Source organism: Lathamus discolor, chromosome 3, assembly GCF_037157495.1.
Source record: "Lathamus discolor isolate bLatDis1 chromosome 3, bLatDis1.hap1, whole genome shotgun sequence".
NCBI classification, from domain to species: Eukaryota; Metazoa; Chordata; class Aves; order Psittaciformes; family Psittacidae; genus Lathamus; species Lathamus discolor.
The window spans coordinates 105,481,209-105,500,444 of record NC_088886.1 but is presented as its reverse complement, the minus strand read 5'-3'; the positions used below and the strand labels follow the sequence as shown (position 1 = coordinate 105,500,444).

General features: G+C 37.7%; 1 protein-coding gene and 1 non-coding gene across 2 annotated transcripts in view; one reads left to right on the top strand and one right to left on the bottom strand.

Annotated features, from left to right (window-relative positions):
- Positions 1–10,945, top strand: part of DNAJC12 (DnaJ heat shock protein family (Hsp40) member C12) — a 38,904-nt gene extending 27,959 nt beyond the window's left edge. Inside the window, exons 2-6 of the mRNA XM_065670956.1 lie at positions 1,933–2,028; positions 3,961–4,039; positions 6,567–6,706; positions 7,778–7,979; positions 9,791–10,945. Of these exons, the coding sequence (XP_065527028.1) occupies positions 1,951–2,028; positions 3,961–4,039; positions 6,567–6,706; positions 7,778–7,979; positions 9,791–9,885 (594 nt within the window). The 5' untranslated portion in view covers positions 1,933–1,950 and the 3' untranslated portion in view covers positions 9,886–10,945. The remainder of the gene's footprint in view (positions 1–1,932; positions 2,029–3,960; positions 4,040–6,566; positions 6,707–7,777; positions 7,980–9,790) is intronic.
- A 5,069-nt stretch (positions 10,946–16,014) lies between these two features.
- Positions 16,015–16,096, bottom strand: TRNAS-UGA (transfer RNA serine (anticodon UGA)). The gene has a single exon. It is a non-coding gene; the product is annotated as a tRNA-Ser (tRNA).
- Between the last annotated feature and the right edge of the window lie 3,140 nt (positions 16,097–19,236).

Sequence of the window (19,236 nt, the reverse complement as noted above, 5' to 3'; positions counted from 1 at the left end):
GCTCTTATTTATTTGGTCTGAACAGACAAGAGTACAGACTGTACCAAGGCTTCAGTGAGCAAATACCCTGTGAACAAGCAGCTTCCAAATCTCAGGGTTTTATTGTCCAAATTCAGCTCTTGGACCTGCAGTTCACTTTGCAGCACAGAAACAGGCCATGAAAGCTGGAGGGAGAAAGGGTTAAAGAGCCTTCCCTTTCACCTTGGGCAAATATGCAAGAAGTACTTGGACAAGAACAGTATGAGTGCAGCTGGGAAGAGGGACAGCTGTTTGTTTTTTATCCTCCCCCAATCTATTTAAATATTTACATGGTCTCTTGCTAAAAGGCTTCCTTTCCTATACTCTTCTGGTTTACTATTAAGTTATGAATGGGGGAGAGGAAAAGATTTGTAATTGGTAATTCCTCCACTTTGAAAAAGTGTATTTATTTTATTTACTCAGAGAAATAAGGTAGTAGTGGTTTTTAAACACAATTAAATGGTTTCATTGAGGCTTGTGATCTGCTGTTGAATATTATTTCTTCTTCTTTTCATGTACTTCATATATTTTATAATCTTAATAGGCTCTCTGAACATACAGTAAAAATAGGAAATTTCAGACGATACAACCTTTCAGAGAAAACAGTGGAACACTAATATGTAGGTAATTTCAGAAGATTAATAATATAGATAATAACATAAAGAACTTGTAAATGCAGGAATTATATATTCAGTATCTTATAAGCAGTTATGAATAGCCAGTAGGTCCTTCACTGATGAACACGTTAGTTCTAGCATTGGTCACACCCTGTGTGTCTGTTCTGCACAGACTCGTCCACTAGGTCATGGCATCTAAAATTGTGAAACCATTCAAGGCATCTGTTTGCGTTAGTTTACAGAATCAGCGGTATTTAATGATGTGAAACATCTTGGATGACAAAGCTGTTGCAAGGGTGGGAAAAGTAAAATCAGAGCTCCTTAGGGTCCACAGGAAAGACTTCAGCAAGTTAGTATTACACCTAGGAAAGGTTGATTTAAAATCAGCAGATCACAGGAAACAGTATGGTTAACCATGTCTATAGTCTTTGTTGGACTGAGGCCTTGATTGTTACTCATGGGTCAAAATTAAAGGTATTTCATTTCAACATAACATGAGTTTTACAAGGAATGTGTTTTTCATACCATACAGACTTTCAAGACGTAATTTGAATGTAATTTAGCATGAGAAAGAGTCTGTTTAATTTGATAGTAGTATTTCATGTTGTCTTTTCATAGTCATAATTTTGTCAGATTTGTAACTGATATACAAGAGCTGTTTGGTTTTGAACAGTGCTATGCATGTACCCTAGGTAGCCTTCAAAGAGTAAAAATGAAGTGACTGACAGAACTTTGAGAGGCTTTGGCAAGGTTGGTACAAAAGTTTGCAGCCCTGTAATTATTATTTAGGAAGCAATCCTTACTTTGTTCTATAATTACATATATAATCCCCGTTGTCAAAGACTGTGGTAAAAGTTGAAATTAAAACTTAAGCAGAAAATGTACTTTAGCATGCATAGTTTGAGGTGCAGGAAAGCCCATGAGTATGTGCCTGATTTTAAGTTGCTATACATATGATGGTGTGATCTAAATTTTAAATACAGTTAGATTTTACTTACTATTCAGAACTCCCTTCGGTCTGCAGAAGACCTGCAGTTGAAGTGACCTTGGCAACTACAAATCCCAGGGAGCATTGCTTTTAGCGGGTTTGTGCAACCGGATTGGCATCCTTCAGGGACCAATGGCAGGCCGAGAATTCAAGAAAATTCATGTGTGTCAGCTGCCGGCATTAAAATTCACTGGAGAGAGCTGCAGGCACGGGTGGAAGCTGTGTTTTCCCTCGGGCTACCTGTGGCTCACTCTTGTGTTAGCTTTGTATTGATCTTCTGTTTTACACTCTGTGCCTGGGTTGAAAAAGCCTCCCGGACTAGTCCAGATGGATGCAATTCTGAACTGCAGAGCGGATGACTTGGAAGATTATTACAACTTGCTACAATGTGATGAACTGTCTACGGTAAGAGCCTTCCCCACTGCCCTCCCGGCTAATATTTTAAGTGTGCTTATTTATCTACAGGGGGGATTTGAAGTTGTTTATGTCTATAGACAGGACTATCTGAAATGCATTGTGAACCTTCTTTCTTGTTGCTTTTAGTATCTCCCTTTGTAAAGCTCAATGTTCTGATCTGCATACTGATGTTAAGATTCTAGAACAAAGCTCCAAAGTGTCCTATAAAGCTGGATATATATATATATCTGAAATAATAATTTATTCATTAGTTTAGTTCAGCATGTGATATGGTTATGAATCATGAGCCAACTGCTTAAATTTGACAACATCCAAACAAATTTGTTTTAATTTTTTTTTTGTTTTAAAAGTTGCAGTTAATATGAATGAATGTTCATAGGTGTAGGTAATTGATAATGCTATTGAGTTATATGCATGTTTTTAAATTTAAAAAACTGTATTCATTGGTTGGAAAACAAAAAATAATACCTTATTAATAACTGCTAATTTTAATAATATTCAAATACTAGTTTTACTAGTTTGTTTTCATAGCAGATACATACTTCGTGATGAGATCTAGCTAAGCAGTTGTTGAACATTTTGTAGCTAAAACAAGTGGAGTTTTTTTCCCAAAGGTGCCTCTATAATCTCTTTGATAGTCTAAGTTCGTGGTATGCTAATATTTTTTAATATAGTTGTTATATGAACTGAAATTTGTGTTTCAATTTTGGAATTTTGGAAAAGGAGTTTTGATTAATGAAGGATGTATTCACTGTGGATAAAAGCTGTATTTTGCTCAGAAAATTTCATCTGATGCTCTCATCTGTCATAGTGGTCAAATGCTGGGAAAATACCTCTGTCATTTCTATCACTAAAAGCCTATTAATAAGTATCTTTGATGTGTTACGGAAGGCAATTTAAACTTTTTCCTGAGATAACTCCTAAAAAGTCATCCCAGCAGAGGGCGGCGTTAAAGTTTCAGTGTAGGTTTGTTTGCAGATGCTATTTCTTAATTTTCTACCTTGCACTAATCCCTTAAGGGTTTGGCAATTAGTGAGTAATTCAGGTACATGTGATGATGATTTTTCAAATTGCTTAAAGTTAAATTAAAAAGATGGAATAAATGCTAATAGGTCTTGAAAAATAATCTGTTGAGTCTTATTTGTTAAGAGAAGCAGCAGATGTTACTAGATTATTTTTTACATGGGAGTAGGAACTCAGATCGTGAGTTGACTGAATACCACGATTGCCTTCCTTCAGGATGGTGCACGCTACTTTTAGCATCTAACAGAAATGTGAAGCATTACAGGTGCTTTGTAATTACATTACTTCGCGTAGCAGCACAGGCTTCTTTAGGCATATACAGCACATTCCCAGCCGAGTATTTGCATCTAAGCTGCTGAATATTCTTGTCTTGATCTGACTTGATTAAATTTAAGCACAAATATTCTCAATTTCTAAAGATTTTGCCTGTGTTCAAGTAAACATCCGTGTTCATCGTTGGCTTCTTGTAGAATTGAGCACAGGAACACCTAATTCATCTTCTGATTTGAGAGGAACAGGGGAGATTTAAGCTACATTCTTCTTCCACAAACAGTATTATTCATGTATAGTGGGTATTAGATACCTTTCTTGGCAAAACCTCTCACTGAATCTTTTATATAAATTTCATATATTTTGTGTAAACTTTTATATGTACTGATTTTATTTTTTTAAACTGAAGTCATCCACACTACACCTTCTGCTGTTGCACATATTTTAACTTTCAAGTTCCCCTCTATATAACCAAATTTTTTGCCTGTACTAAAGCTTGTGAAAATGAATAGGAAAGAATATTTCAGCATTCTTTGTTGTTCCTCTCAACCCCTTTCAAAAGGCAAATTTGAAAATAGTTTCTATGTGTATGTATTTACTCACTTTAAGTCTTGACATTCTGTTTAGGTTGAGCAAATTCTTGCAGAATTTAAGATTAAAGCCCTTGAATGTCATCCTGACAAACATCCTGGAAACCCCAAAGCAGGTATGTATTCTTCTTCCTTAAAAACAATCTATTTTCTTTTTTCTTATTGTAACATGACTAGAATGTTAAATTCAGCTTTAAAACTTTATTCAATATTATTTTCCCCCAATATAATTTAATTATCAGGTGTATTGAGCACAGTTTTTAAATAGCAAGCTTTAGTATTAATTTCTAACACTTGCACGCCCCTAGACACTAGAGCAGGAAGGCACTTTTTTTTTCCCTAGGACTTTCAATTTTTTTTCCTTCTATGGCAGAACATCTTTTAATCCAGAAAATATTTATGGAACTTATCTTTTTCTAGTCCTGTGAAGTTGGCCTGCTTCCGTGCGCAGTGGCATTCAAGTGCCAAACTTGCGTCAACTAGTTAATTTGCTTCCATGAACAAGCCCATCAGGAACACATTAAATGTACTTTAGTTTCTTTTAATGTAATTTAATGACTTGAAATAAAGAGAAACCAGCACCAGATGAGTAGCCATCTGTTTGCAGAACAGCAGCTAGCATTTGTGTTTATGAAAGTGTGCAGTTCATCATACATGTGACAGCTAAGCAGCACCTGAGTTATTTGGAGGCAATCTTACTGGATTCATAACCACAAGATAGCCGTAATCAGTGCTCACCAATATCTGAATAGTTTATATTCTTACAGTAAAGGTTGTTCTGATCATATTTATGATTCCCACCAGAAATTTGATGTAGAATAATTAAATATACTTCTCATTTTGAGTAATGCATAAAGGTTTTCCTTTGGATTCTTCCTGTTAGTTTTAAGCTGAACAACATACATATAAACTGAACATCATAGCTTATCTACTTGTTTGAGTTTGACCTCATCCCCACTCTCCTCTGAAGCAGCAGAGCTGCGAATATAGTAGATGTTAAATGAGACTCGTACTCCACTGCCTTGAGCAGAGCTCTCAGCAGGGCTTGGCTTTCCTTACTGATTTCCTAGCCTAGAATCAGACAGCTGATGGGATAGACAGGTTAAAGGGTGAAATTGGTGGGGGTTTTCAGACTGCCTTACAAGGAAATCCTGAGATTTGGTGTTTGAGGCGATTTACCATCTATTAACAGTAACCTGGTAAGTAATCATTTATAATAAATGATTGTGCAAGTACCAAGGAAACCAATGGAATCAACTTTGTTGGCTGGAAATTCTGGCTATTGCAGCAGGGAAACGAGACTATTCCAGTGCATAGTCCTGTTCTGTTAGCACCACCCCACAGTCCATGTGGTTCACACCATCACCACCCCCAATTAATTGAAGTAACTGAAAGAAGGAGGCCAAGTGACAAATGTTAGAGCGGACTTGTTTGACAAGAAATTTTATGTTCCATTTACCTGAACGTGCTGTATTTATTTGAAATAACTTTTTACAGCAGTAGTGAAAGTTTACTTTTTATTGTTTGTTTCATCATCTTAAAGCTCAGTAAAGAGTAATTAAAGTAGACCTTTTATTTCTTGAAAAGTAGTAACACTAGAAAAAGGAAACCTAATAGAACTGCCCCCTTAACCTGTTGTTTGATTTATAGTTACCAATTTTGATTAGCATTTAGGCTTAGTGTATTTCAAAAGAAATCTCTCTAATTTGTAAACTGGAATAAATGAATAGTAATAATAATAGATCACTGTAATACAGGTGACTCATAGATAAAATCTAAGTCTTTATAGCCCTTCTGCAAATAGTAACATGCAGCTGCATCCTTAGTAACCATTTAATGACAAATTACCCTGTAGGGAAAAAAAAAAGCTCTCATTCATGTAGCCTGGTATTCAGGACAGCATTTTAGTATATGTAGAAAACATATCTAATAAAATGCACAAGTTATTTAAATTATACTTAGATTTCTCTTGTCAATTTTTGCTTGTGTGTTGTGTCCTGTCCTGTCACCTTTCCCCCACTTATGTTTTTTCTTGGTGGTGTGCTTTGCTCTAACTTCCTTGCTGCTGTCGATGTAAGCATGTGCCTTCTAAGCGTTCTGACTGGTTTAATTTTCTTTTTAAAGGAAGTCCTAAGGGGGCGAGTTGTGCCTTTTGCTTGCTGTAAGTTTCTCTGGACTTTAAATTTAGGAGATTTTGAAGATGGTAGACAAATGAGCATTTTAATCCTCATTTCATAGAATCATAGAATAGTTAAGGTTGGAAAGGACGCCAAGATCATCCACTTCCAACCCCCCTGCCACGGGCAGGGACACCACACACTAAACCATACCACCCAAGGCTTCGTCCAGCCCGGCCCTGAACACCGCCAGGGATGGAGCACTCACAACCTCCCTGGGCAATCCACTCCAGTGCCTCATTTGAAAAGGGTATCAGTTGTCCATCAAAGTTGCTATGATCCTAAAGTCAGCTAACCTGTGCAAAGTTATAAGCAGAACAACCACACACATACCTTTGTGATTTAGTTTTTGTGCCTCCTTTACTCTGCTTGCTCTAAGCCTTTGTTGGCAGCTCCCCTTTCACATCTGAATTAATTTATTTGAAAAGAAATACTGACTTCAGTATCATTTTGGTTTTTGTTCTAGTGGAGAATTTCCAGAAGCTGCAGCAAGCTAAGGAGATTCTTACTAATGAAGAGAGTCGAGCGCGTTACGATTACTGGCGACGAAGCAAAATTACCATTCCATTCCAGCAATGGGAGGCCTTGAGCAATTCTGTGAAAACGGTTGGTGGCGTCTAAGTCTGGGCCTTCAGGAGCAGGGGAGGTAGGGATGGTCCATAGAAAATGCAGCAGTGAGTGGGGGGATGAGTTACAACACTTAAGGGTTAATCGACTTAAGGGTTGCTTTCAAACACTTCAGCATACTTTGCTTTTGTAGGAACCTTTTATTATTTTCAAAGTTAGACAAAAGCTAGGACCTGTGTATAATATATTCTCCTTTTGGTATGTTGCTTATCAGATAGGCTTTCATGCTATCTGATGAAATAAAGAGCTCATTGAAAAATCTAGGTTCCTTGGAACCCTGGGCTTCATACATGTCTTTGGAGGGGCCCTGCTAGGCTGGTGGGGTGATTTGTGACAGGCAGGTGTTCTGAGGGTTGTTTACCCTCCTAATTCTGTTAGCGAATTAATTTGGTGGCATGTTCCTAGTAGATCCTAATGATGTAATGTTTGATTATTTTTTTTCCTTCCATATGAGGTTAAATGATAGTTACAAGTACAAGTCTACATGGTCATGTTTTAGGGCAGGTGAATACGTACTTGTATTGCCAGTTCTGCCCACCTCAGTTCTGCTTACGAGAGAAGCTTGACAGCCTCTTCAACTAAAGCATTATGCCTAAGTTTAAATGTTTGCTCAAAATATCCTATCAAGCTTAGTTCAGTTCCAAACAGAAATAATTTAACAGACTTCAACAGTGAATCTTTCCAAATAATCTTGTTTTCAAAAGGTACCTTAAAGTCAAAGACAGCTTTGAAAACAGACATTTCTAAGTCACTCAAGCCCTCTTTAAAAAGTGTCTGAAGACATGAGGGAAGAAACTGATCAAAACACCCTCAGAATTATTTGGTGCACTTGTACTTTGTTCTTTGTCCTCTGACATAAACTATCCTCTCAAATGCTATTTCTGTAATTAGCCATGCTTTCCTCTATCCTATTGACCTGCAAGTTTCTCTGTAATATATACTTTGTTTGACCATTCATTACACCAATGTAAAAAAGAAAAGAGAAGTTCACAAAAAATATTTTAAAGCATAGTAGTTTGTTCTTTATTTGTAATTTTTGTATTTCTTTAGTCAATGCATTGGGCTGTCCAAAATAAGAAGGACCAAATGCTGGAAGCTCCTGACTCGAGTAATAGCAGCAGCATAACTAGTGAGATTTGGACCCAAAAGACTGAAAACAATGAAGAAGGACTGTCAGATGGGAACAGAGAGCAAGATGATGTTGCAATTCCTGATGGGAAACCACAGTCTTCAAAGAATCCAGACTCCCCAAGTAAGTGAAACCAGAAGTTACAGAAAACTGCATTATCCAGGAACTGGCCCGAAAAGCAGGCTTTGTCATGAGAATTCTTCTCCAAAATAATATGTTTAACTGGTAGCTTTTTTTAATGTGGGTTTGGGTTGGGATTTTGTTTTGGGTTTTATGTTGTGTATTATTTATTTAACTTTGAAGCTTTCAGACCTTTCTTCCTCCCTACCCCATGTTTGTTTGCTTGATCCCTACTAAACCCCAAAACTGGAGAAGAAAAAAATTCTTCTTAAACCAAAATGGAAAGTTCAGTCTTATTGCTATATCAAAATTAAAAAAAAAAAAAAAAAAGGAGGGGGTGGAGGAGGGGAAATATTTTCAGTGATTTTATTTAAAATAACTTTAAAAACTGTTAAAATACTTAGGTATTTTACTTTTTTTTATGCATCATTCAGTATTTCTGCACAGTTTGCACCTGATGAGTTAATGAGGACTAAAAACGGAGAGTTGAAGGTTTCTTTTGTATTTGAACAGTTTGTTTTTCAATAGTGCATGCAGCAGAATAAATGTGTATTTTAAAAGCTGTCATTTGACCATTTCCTGTCTGCTGCTTAGGTTTGTATACTTGAATCAAAGTTTACTTACCACAGTGGCCACCCTCTGTTCTGCTTGGTTCTTCAGGGGTTTTATAACCTTAGGCTTATGTTATCAGAGAACTATTATTAAACAGAGTTCTGTAATTTCTTCCCAGCTTGATCAAACAGGAAAGTATGTTGAACTATGAGGATAGCAAAACCTGACCGAATCCTAAACATTGGTGGAATGCAGAAAATAGATAAGAAAATTGTACAAAAGTATGTGAGGCACAGCTGAAAACTTTATATTTTAAAAATATGCTTTATAACATTATACTATTGCCTACTTTTTGGTAATGAAATTGTCACTATATCCTTTGTAGATCAATAAAATTTCAAAGTAAATAAACCATCATCTTTTTCCTTGTAATGGTGATCTTTCTTTGCAGGCATCTTCTTTCTCATAATGTTTTTTAAGTTTTAATTTCCAGAGATCTGAATGGTAAAAATATCAAATTCATCAAATGCCTACTTAATTTATCCAATAGGCATATATTTATATTAATAAATGTTAATATTAAAAGATACTTGACAGGGCCTGTATGCCCTTCAGTGTTCATAGTTGTTGTTAGGACATTGATAATGGTTTTGTCTTGGTCCAGGAAAATTTTGTATATAGGATTCCACTATTAAACTGGGATATTTTCAGTTCCTATCTGCTTGTTTGTAAGAATTATGGACTACAGTACACATAGCGAGTAAGAGATTATAACACAAAGTCTGGTAATAGGTTTCAGCTTCTTGATATAGAAAGATCACATTTTAGCATTGAGAGGCCATAGATCATAAAAATTTTGCACAGAGTCTGAAAAAAAAGAAAAAAAGAGCCATCTGTGGCTTCTGTCCTCACTGCTGCCTTTCATGTACTTGGAAATTCAACATGTTACTCTTGCTTTTTCTTTAGACTAAGCAAATGCAATTTGTTCAGTTTTTCTTTGTAAGTCCTCTTTTTCTGGATAGCCATTATTTTTGGTGTTCTCCTTTAGACTCTTTCCAGCTGATGTATGTCTTGAAGATTCGTGTTTGCTTGAGTTCTTATTCAAGTGGTGCCAGAAATACAGGTTGTCCCTGCTAGTCAAGAGCCCTGGAAGTAACCATTTTTTTACTTTTTTTCTTGGTAAGATTATAGAGTATTACTTCAGACAACTTGGTTTTATACATGTTTATAATAATGTACTTGTCTTTCTCTTTTTACCTCAGGATTTTCAGAGGCAAATTACTGGCACTTGCGTTTCCGCTGGTCAGGGGATGCTCCATCAGAGCTTCTGAGGAAATTCAGAAACTATGAGATCTAAAAGTACGCGTAAGATCATCTGTTCAACAATTCAGTATTGTTTTTTCAGCAGTTATAAGTTATTTGTATTTTGTATTCATGCATTGTGATGTGAACATTGTTTGAATAAATGTTTTAATACTGGTTTGCTCAGACACATGATATGCGCATTACAGGTGGAGGTCTTTTTGTTTAATGAGCAATCTTAAATAAGCAAAGACCTTTTCAGTATTAACATGAAGTAATTTTGTGATGTTATGTAATATCCTATATATTGTTTCTTGTACTCTTAAATACTCTGTAGTGAATAGTATTTTTCTTAATACTGTGATGTTATAAAGAACGTACTCTTGGTAGAATCAAAAGTCAATGTTAGACTCCAGCAAATCATACTATTAAGTAATTATCTTTCAAAAGCCATATGACAATGAGCTTTAAACAAAACTGTGCTTATTTCTAAGCTGTGTATTCTGGTTCACTTCTGCATTGCATTGTTCTTCCTGTAGTGATTTATAATGCACATGCCTAATACTATTACAAACTTAATCTGTTGGAGAATTGTGATCTTATGGTATGGATTAAATAAGAAGGTTCTTTTTATTCAAGAAGGTCACCGTGATAGATCAAGCACTCCTAGAAATCCCCTAACTTTCTAATTTGTTAAGCAAGTATACTTTTTACACCAGCTGTTTATTGTGGAAGGCAGTTTCTGAACTTCAGTTCTCCAGTTGGCAACTTTCTTCTTAAGATTGATTGGTGAACAACTAATACCCCTGTGTGTGTGCCTGAACCCTGTTGGCCTGCCTGAACCTAGAGACCGTTTCTCACGCTGTGGCTTAATAGTAATTTTCCTCCTGGCTCTGGCTGGATAGACAGGGTCTTATCAAGGTTTTGTATGGTGAAGAATGAAGAATCAGGCTAGTCAGCATTAATATGTTTTCAATATTTTGGACAAATTTTCATATTCTACGTTGTTTACTTTCTTCTTCGTAAACCCAGATAATGTGTTGGGTATTGACACTGTGTTTTTGTGCAGGCAAGTAATTCCATCAGCAACAAATAAAAACGCATGCATACAAAAAGGGGTTGTTTTCATTTTTTGTTAAATTAAAATCCTCTGCGCACCACAGAGATCCCTTTTGAATTTCTTATTTGTACCTTCAGTGGGTAAAAGCTTAAGGGAGCCCAGTTATGAATCTTCATAATCTCCACGGAAAGTCTCACCTGAAAATTCCAGTTTTCTCCCAGCATGGAAACGATATTATGATGTCTGTCTCTCCCTGCCCTGGGGTGGTGTGTTTGGGTCTATTGTGCAAGGTGATGATGTGTGGAGTGACCTCCTGACCTTCTCCTGTTTGGTGCCTATTTGCTATAAATTGTTAACACAAGTGCCTGCCAATGGAATCCTGATAATATGTGCAACATTAACCTTCTTGGAATATTTATCCTGGTGCCGGTTTTCTTTATGGGGGATGATACCAGTGTTCATGCTGGTTGTGTGTGTACTACTTTAGAAGTTCAAAGTACTAGTGTTCTGCTGATAAAACTACATCAATCCTAGATTTGATGGCATCAGTAGCAATAGCTATTTTTACAGCATATCATCCTGCTTGTCCAAAATCTTTTATTTCATCCTACATGTTTTTCCCTTGCATATTTTGCAGCTGAAAATGTTTGTTATAGAGATTAGATTAATAATTCTCTGTAATATCTGCTAAATGGAATTACAAATTTTCTTCCAGTGCATGTACTTCTTTATATATATGTATTTTGTTCAAGAAAGACTTTCAATCCATTTTATAGGGAGGGACTGTAAGGAATGTCAAACAGTAGTAACTCTAGTTCATGTGAAGGATACAAAGTAATGGGGTAGAATTTTTCTCTTAACAAAAAGATGGAAATGCAACCAGCTGGATTTCTTTAAATCAGATGGCAGCTCAGATTCTCCTCTCTCAATTTCCCTTGCTTGTAATGATAAAAGGGGGTAGTTGGATGGATGATTTAGTGCCTAACCAGCTGGTTTCCCGTGAGAAGTGAGTATACAATAGATCTTTAAAGAGCAAACTCATTTTTCATGTCATTAGAACTGATGTCATTATTAGCCAATTATAACATGGTTTGTTTTGGCAAAACACCTTTAGATATCCTGAATAATTGCAGATATTTGAAAGACTCTTAGCCCAGGAAAAACTGGTAACAAAACCTAAATTTTGCAACACAAAAATGCAAGTACTGATCTCTAACAGGTATTTGCCCTAGTGAAGGGGGCAGATTATTAGCTGATGCTCTAGTGCAGCAGTACAGCCTTTTTTTTTCTTTTTTCTATTTATGTTTGTATTTAACTTGAAGTGGTCCAATTTTCTGTATTTCTCAAATAGAGTTGAATTAACCTATTCCTAGCAGAGCAAACCCAGAGGCGCACTGGAAAGCAAGAGGAAGCTGTGCAGCCTGTTTTGCTTTTGGGAAAACATTGGTGAGACCTGACCTGTTGGCCAGTAAGAACATTTAATTGGAGTAAGTGGGAAGCCCAGTTCTCCCTCACATTAGAAATAGAAGAAATAAGCTGACAAATCAGTCTGTTAGATGATTCAGGGTCTACCTCCCAAGTATGAACTGTGTTTTTTTTTTAATTATTATTAGTTATTATATTTTATTTTAAATACATAGTATTTTTAGAAGATTTTTGCAAGTAGCATAAAAAGGTCCAGCAAATGCGCCATTTTCCACAATAATGTGTGCCTTGGCCTCTGCATTGGTAAGTACATAACATGCTTAATATGCTTAAATACTAATTGAAGCAGGGGATGTAAGGTGGATCTCTAAAGCTCTGTGAAGATGTGATTAAGAGGCAAGAGTTGGGTACACACAGCTTTTCAGTGGCAACAGAAAATTTAACTTTCTTTGCAAAATGGAGACAGCTGCAAAGGGACAGTTGTGGGGTGGGGAACAACAGCAACAAAGCAGATGCTGTGTATTAGAAGTATCTAAAATTGGAGAAAGAGGGCTGCTACCTGTAAGGCATGGTAAGGTCCAATTTTCTTCTTTAGCACTTCTGAGTTGTTTAGCTAGGTAGCAAAGGGTCCTGAACCTTCTGGGTACCTGAGGAGTCCGACTTGGAGTGTGCTTTCACTACACAGTGACTGAGTATTGACATGCTTGAGTGCTCTGTTAGCTGTAGCTCCAAATGACTTGGCATACCTAGATTGGTATGAAAATAAGCAGACCTGTGAGATGCGCCTAGTTCCTCTGAAGTGTGGTCAAAGGTGTGGATTAAACTTGTCTGTAACTGGACTTGTGAGGGCTAATGATATCTCAGCTGGAAGTTATGAGGTAGCAGATGGGGGTATGGTTAGATGATGATAATAAAATACAGAGAATAGGGCATGTTGTTTAATACTGTTTCTAGGTCTCTGAAACTGTGTCAGTCAATTTTGTAATATTAAAAAGCAAGCAACTATTTAGCCAGCTGTTTGCAATGAAAGGGAGCAGCTCGAGGGGAGGGGGTGTTCTTGAATTGTATAAAATCAGTGTCTTTTTAATTACTGCTGTCTTTGCTGTTCTTGTGTAAACACTGAAAATGTAGGATTGAGAATGTTCTAGTTCTACACAAGCTTATTATTTTGCCAGTATTTGCCAAGTTTTTTTGCCAATGTTTCCCAAGTGGCAATATAAGAGTTTGAAGTTTTGGTGATGAATACAGATAGTATATGACTTAAAATCTCAGGCTGAATAATGCTTAATGATAGGTAAGGTCATTTCCTGAATGCTTGGTTTCCTCTTTGAATGGGGGTGGAGGACAGAGGGAAAAAAAGGGCAGTATATATGTTCTGTAATAGAAGCAAGTATCCTGATGATTAAAACAGATAGTGGGTAGTTTTAATTTCCTGAGCATGAACATTGCTATCTTACAGTTTCATATCTGAAATGAGAGACAGGACTGCTGGGAAGGTAAGCAGTGAAGCTGTTGTGAGGCTGATAAAATTACATAGGAAAAGATTAAGCAATTCAGTAAGTCAGCCTCTGTCACTGTCAGATGAGGTGATATTTATCAGTTAGTTTATGCTGGGTATTTTTATTGCAACCCAGTGTACGTGCTCATCCTGCTGTTATGAGAGGTACCAAGCCTCCTGTGTAATGGGAGACACTGCGTATGTTTGTTCTTTCACCTTCAGTTATTAGTCTTTTTTTTCTGCCCATGTTAATGAAGATGAGGCTCTTCATGCATTCTTTTTGTCCCAGCTTTGGAAGGCTTGTGTCTGAGTCATTATGACAGTGCACAATACATACTGGGAACTTTTACACATTTTATGTCTCTGATGGATATCCTAACCTGTCACAGGTAATGGATGCTGGAGAAAACAAATTTTCTTTCCTCTTGATTCCACCCTCACTGTGGTTTGCTCTTGTTCCCTTCTTCTGGTGGAACAGTAAGGAAGAGGGGTTACTTCTAGAAAAAATTTGCTGCCAGTGTTTGTTAGGTTTCCAGTCTTGATGTGCTTTGGTCAAAATTACTTGCTTGTTGCTTTGTCAAAACTGTTTCTCCAAAAATATCAAAGGACTCTTGGCACCAAAGGGAAACATCTTTCCTAAGGAGATGCAGTTTGACTATCAGGCATTAATCCTTACAGAAATGACATTCATTTTGCCAGGATTGTCAGAGCTGGTCCTTCACTGGCAGTAATTTCCATGGAGCCCCCAAGAGGAGGACTGTCAGCTTCTCCTCATAAGCAACTTTGTGTGAATAATACTGATGGGATCAGGTGGGGCAGGAGGATGAGCAGAAAGTTCCAGAGGATTACGAGACTGTTCCAGATGTTGGGCCTGGGTGCTTCTGGTGCTTTCTGCTACTTGCAGTCTTTGCTTTCAAAGGATCTGAGTCTTCCCGGGATTCCCATGTCCATCCTTGGCCTGCCACTGCCAAAGGACTAGGCTGCTTGCTTTAGTGTGTATGGGTGATGATGCAAGGGAACTTGACAACTTGAGCATCTCTTTGTTTAGCTGCCTGGAGGCACCTTGATCCCTAACAGTATTGTGCAGTGGGCCTGAGGCAGGTTTGGCGAGGAAAATTTCATTGAGGGGCAGAGATGGTACATGTTGGTATGTATGGGCTCAATATGGGTTAAGCCCAAATGTACCTTTCGGAGTCTGTACTCCAGCACCAGAGTCATTACTGCCTTGCTCTTTCTCAGTGTTATACCTGAGGTTTAAAAAGGGAAGCAGATCAGGACAGTACTACTTTAACTCTTTGTTATAAAATGCAGATGAAAATGATAGGTGTCAAGAGGAGAGTACTGAACTCCAAACGCTAGTGCTACTGATGCATATGTAGCTTTAGTTGGCCTTTTAGCAGTCCTTATTTTCCTCTGGAATTACAAAGAATTATTGCAATTAAAACCACATGGTTCTTTAGTGCTTTCATGGAAACGTTTTAATAAATCTTGCTGAAGGGTGAGGGTGGAAAAAAGTTTTTTGTTTGCTTATTTTTGTGGCTGCTTTTTTATTTTTCAACTGCAAATTTTAAGGAAGATCAGTTTCAAGGAGAAAAGGTTCATTGAATGTAAATACATCCTTAGAGGAGATTTTTGTTGCTTTTCCAACAGCCTGGTTTTCAACATAAAATTCAAAATAACCACGTATTTTGGTGTCAGTCATTTGACATTTCCATTCCCATAAAGCTCCAGTGAAAAGGACATTTTGAAATTGCAAACTTCCTAATAAATATTTATTCGGTTGGTGCTTTGTCTTCAGATCTGCTGAAGCTGTGAAACGTCTTTTGGAAATAAGACTGGTCAGTGAAAAACCTGGCAACTTCTTCCGTGATGCAGTGAAAAAGAAGGACTTAGTGCAGAGCTTGCCCACTGTGATTAGTATTTTGACTCTTTTAATATTTTTTATTGATTTGGAATGTTACCTAAAACTGCATTACACAGTTTCTGTCTTCTGTTCCAGATTACAGGGGTGGGTGGGACCTATTGCTGCTTTGATACTACTTTTATTTCTTTAGAAAAGCATAGGTGTAGCCTAAGGAGTTGCAATCGGATAAATACTAGATATTCCTACTCCTGGGTGCAGAATAATGTTTAGCAGTGAAAGACGACATGACGAATGAAACCTTCACACAACGTGAAAAAAATGCTAACCCCCACGGGGTCGCAGCGAGCAGGGTTCGAACCTGCGCGGGGAGACCCCATTGGATTTCAAGTCCAACGCCTTAACCACTCGGCCATCGCTGCTGTTGGTATCAACTCTTCTGGGCTGACATCCTTACCCAGTATTCCGGCGGCGGAAGTTCTGCCCCCAGCAGTACGGGGAGCCAATGGGCACCGCCGCGTCCCATTGCTGCTCGCCCCCGTCCGCCGTAATGGCCGCCTCGCAGTAACGGTGGCGTTGCCGAGCGCGCCCGTCCACCGCACCTCAGCCGTGCCCGGCTAGGGGGTACAGCGGAACTGCGTGCCTGTGGATTTGAGAGTACTGTTTGAGCGTGGGGAAGCAGACGTGTTAGAAACCACTGTCATGTTTTAAATTTCCTTTCTTTCTCCCCAGTTAAAAGAATTCGTTCTGCTCAGTACCGTGAGGCTTTAGACAGCTGAAATTAGCGCCGTCTTTCATACAGTGATTTTTCGCTGCTATAAACATCAGTTCTCGCTGTTGAGAAGACAGCCTGTGCAGTTCACTGTACCTTTTCTGGAGTAGGTAATAACTTGAATGAATTACCCATGCAGCTTTTCAGCTCAGGGAAAAATAAATGTCACTTTATATGCTGCTAGCGTTTTCAACCTGAAACATAAAGGCTCTGTCTGCTCCTGCAAATTCTGCCTGGGAATGTTTGCAGGCACGCTTGGATTTGCTAGTTTGAATGCAACCAGGTTGTGCTACAAAATACAGTAACTATCAGGCATTGCATTCATTTTTTCAGTGGTACTCTAAATACCTTTCGTGGTTTTACCGTTTCTGTGCCTCAACTATAACAAGAATTCTGTTATAACTTTAAGATGTAATTTCATTCACTGTGGATTTTTTTTTATTTTAATTTTTTTTACCCTAGCAATAGTTAATTGTGTCAGGAGTAGTATAATGAGAATTAAATCTTACTTGACTTTATATATATGCTGCAACGGATACAAATAATTTCCCTTCAGTTTGCTGGGTATGCTTATGCTAGGAATTTTACCCCATTTCCCTTTCTATAGTCACAGTTTTTGTTAATACTTTTTTTTTATTTAATAGCTGGGGGGATGTTGATGATTGTGCTTCTCTTCCCAGCCATCCACCCCATTTCTGTTTTCTTGTTTTGGTTTGGGTTTTTTTCCTTTGTATGGGTTACTAGTTAAGAAGTACTCTTTAATAATTTGTTAACTTTCCTCAGCACTAGAAGTATTGCTGGATTAATAAGGATCTCAAAATAGTCTTATAAAATTAATCTTTTAGGACTTTTCTCTCCAACCTAGCCTGGGGAATATAGAGGACAGACAGACATAGAAAGCGCAAGGTGTTTCTATAATTTTAAAAGAACTCAGTTCCCTGACAAGAGGGACATGGACCTGCCTGAGTGAGTCCAGAGGAGGGCCACAAAGATCATCAGTGTGCTGGAGCAGCTCTCGTATGAAGATAGGCTGTGGGATTGTTCACCCTGAAGAAGAGAAGGCTCTGGGGAGACATTATAGCAGCTTCCGATACCTCAAGGTGCTGACAGGCAATCTGGAGAGGGACATTTTACAAAGGCATGTGCACTAGGACAAGGGAGAATGGCTGTAAGCTGAAAGAGGACGGATTTAAATTAGGTATCAGGAAGTAGTTCTTTCCTATGAGGATGGTGAGACACCGGAGAAGTTGTGGAGGCCCCATCCCTGCAAGTGTTTAACGCCTGTTTGGATGGGGCTTTGAGCAACCTGGCCTAGTGGAAGGTGTCCCTGCATGTGGCATGGGGTTTGGAACTGGGTGAGCTTTAAGTTTAAGGTTCATTCCAACCTGAACCATACTGCGATTCTGTGATTCAGCTGTTTTTGTTGTACTCCCACATTTATCAAATTCTCTTTACCATTTAAGTCGTTACAGATTTTAAAAAAGTTTTGATTCCTCATCTTTAATTGCCCATTAACAATTGGGAGTTAGGTCAGTTTGTGGTCATTGTCAGACAGCTGTGGCTGTTCAGTTCTGAGTTAGGAAAACAGTTGTGAATTTATCATCAGTTTCAATGTGAAATGAGAATGACAGCAGTGTTTATGGACCACTGTGTAGGAACATGGATGGTCCCTTATATGTATTCAGACCTGTTGTGGTAACAGACCTTTAATCATTTCTCTGAAGTAGACAGTAAAAGGCTGGATTGACACAGAAAAATTGATACTACATATTAGTGATTTGTTGTTGTTCACTTCAGTGCATAGGGTTCAATGCTACTGTTTCTATTATCTGTGTATTTCTTCTTTCTCTCCTGTATGTCCTTCTGTATTATTTGGGATATAAAAAAAAAAAAAAAAAAAAGAAGTAAAAATCAAACTTATGTTTTTGCTGTTTGCTGTGTTTTAGGTAATAAGGAATACCTTGAACACATTAACATACGAAATGGTCCTTATTATCCTGCTTTATATCCCCCTATCCAACTCAGTAGTTTAGTGTCATAATAATCTTTGTTTAAATTGTAGTTGGTTAATGTGCTTATACTAAAGAGTGATTTGGACAGTTTTGCCGATGTTCATCGAGTTTTGTGTGTTTGGGTAAGGCTCTCATAAACTGCATTATGCTTGGTAAGATCCTGTCTTTATCCCGTAGTGTACCTAGTTTCATATATATGAAGACAAAAAGCATGATTATACCAAATTTTTATGATAATGTAAATAGCAAGTGTGTGAAGAGCAGGGTGAGGAAAAGTAGTGCCTTCAGTATACCACATTATAGCCACAGGGGACTTTTAAAGAACAGATATAGAGGTGGAGACAGTCAGAGATGATGTCTGCGGGTGGAGAAACAAGTGTTTCTCAGGTGTAAAAGCCAGAAAAGACTTGTTGGGACTTTCAGTCAAAACTGCTGCTTTTTTAATTTTTATTTGTAAATTGATTTGGAGACAAGAAGCAGAGCTCTTTACTTCTACACTAATACATCTGCTGCAGATTTATTTTCTTTACAGAAAAGAGACTACTTGAAATCCATACAAGTAGTTTGTTTTAGGAAAATCTTACAGAATGCAAGAACTTTTTAGTACTCAAGGCCAAAGGAAACCAAATTGTAACAACACATCAAAGTTCAGATTTGGTAATACCCTTCAAGTAAGGTATTTGTTCTAACTGTTCCTGAAGAGACTGAACCATAGCTGTTCTTCGGTTGTTCACCCACTCTCCCCGCATCCTCCTCACACAGAAACAGCTATGACTGT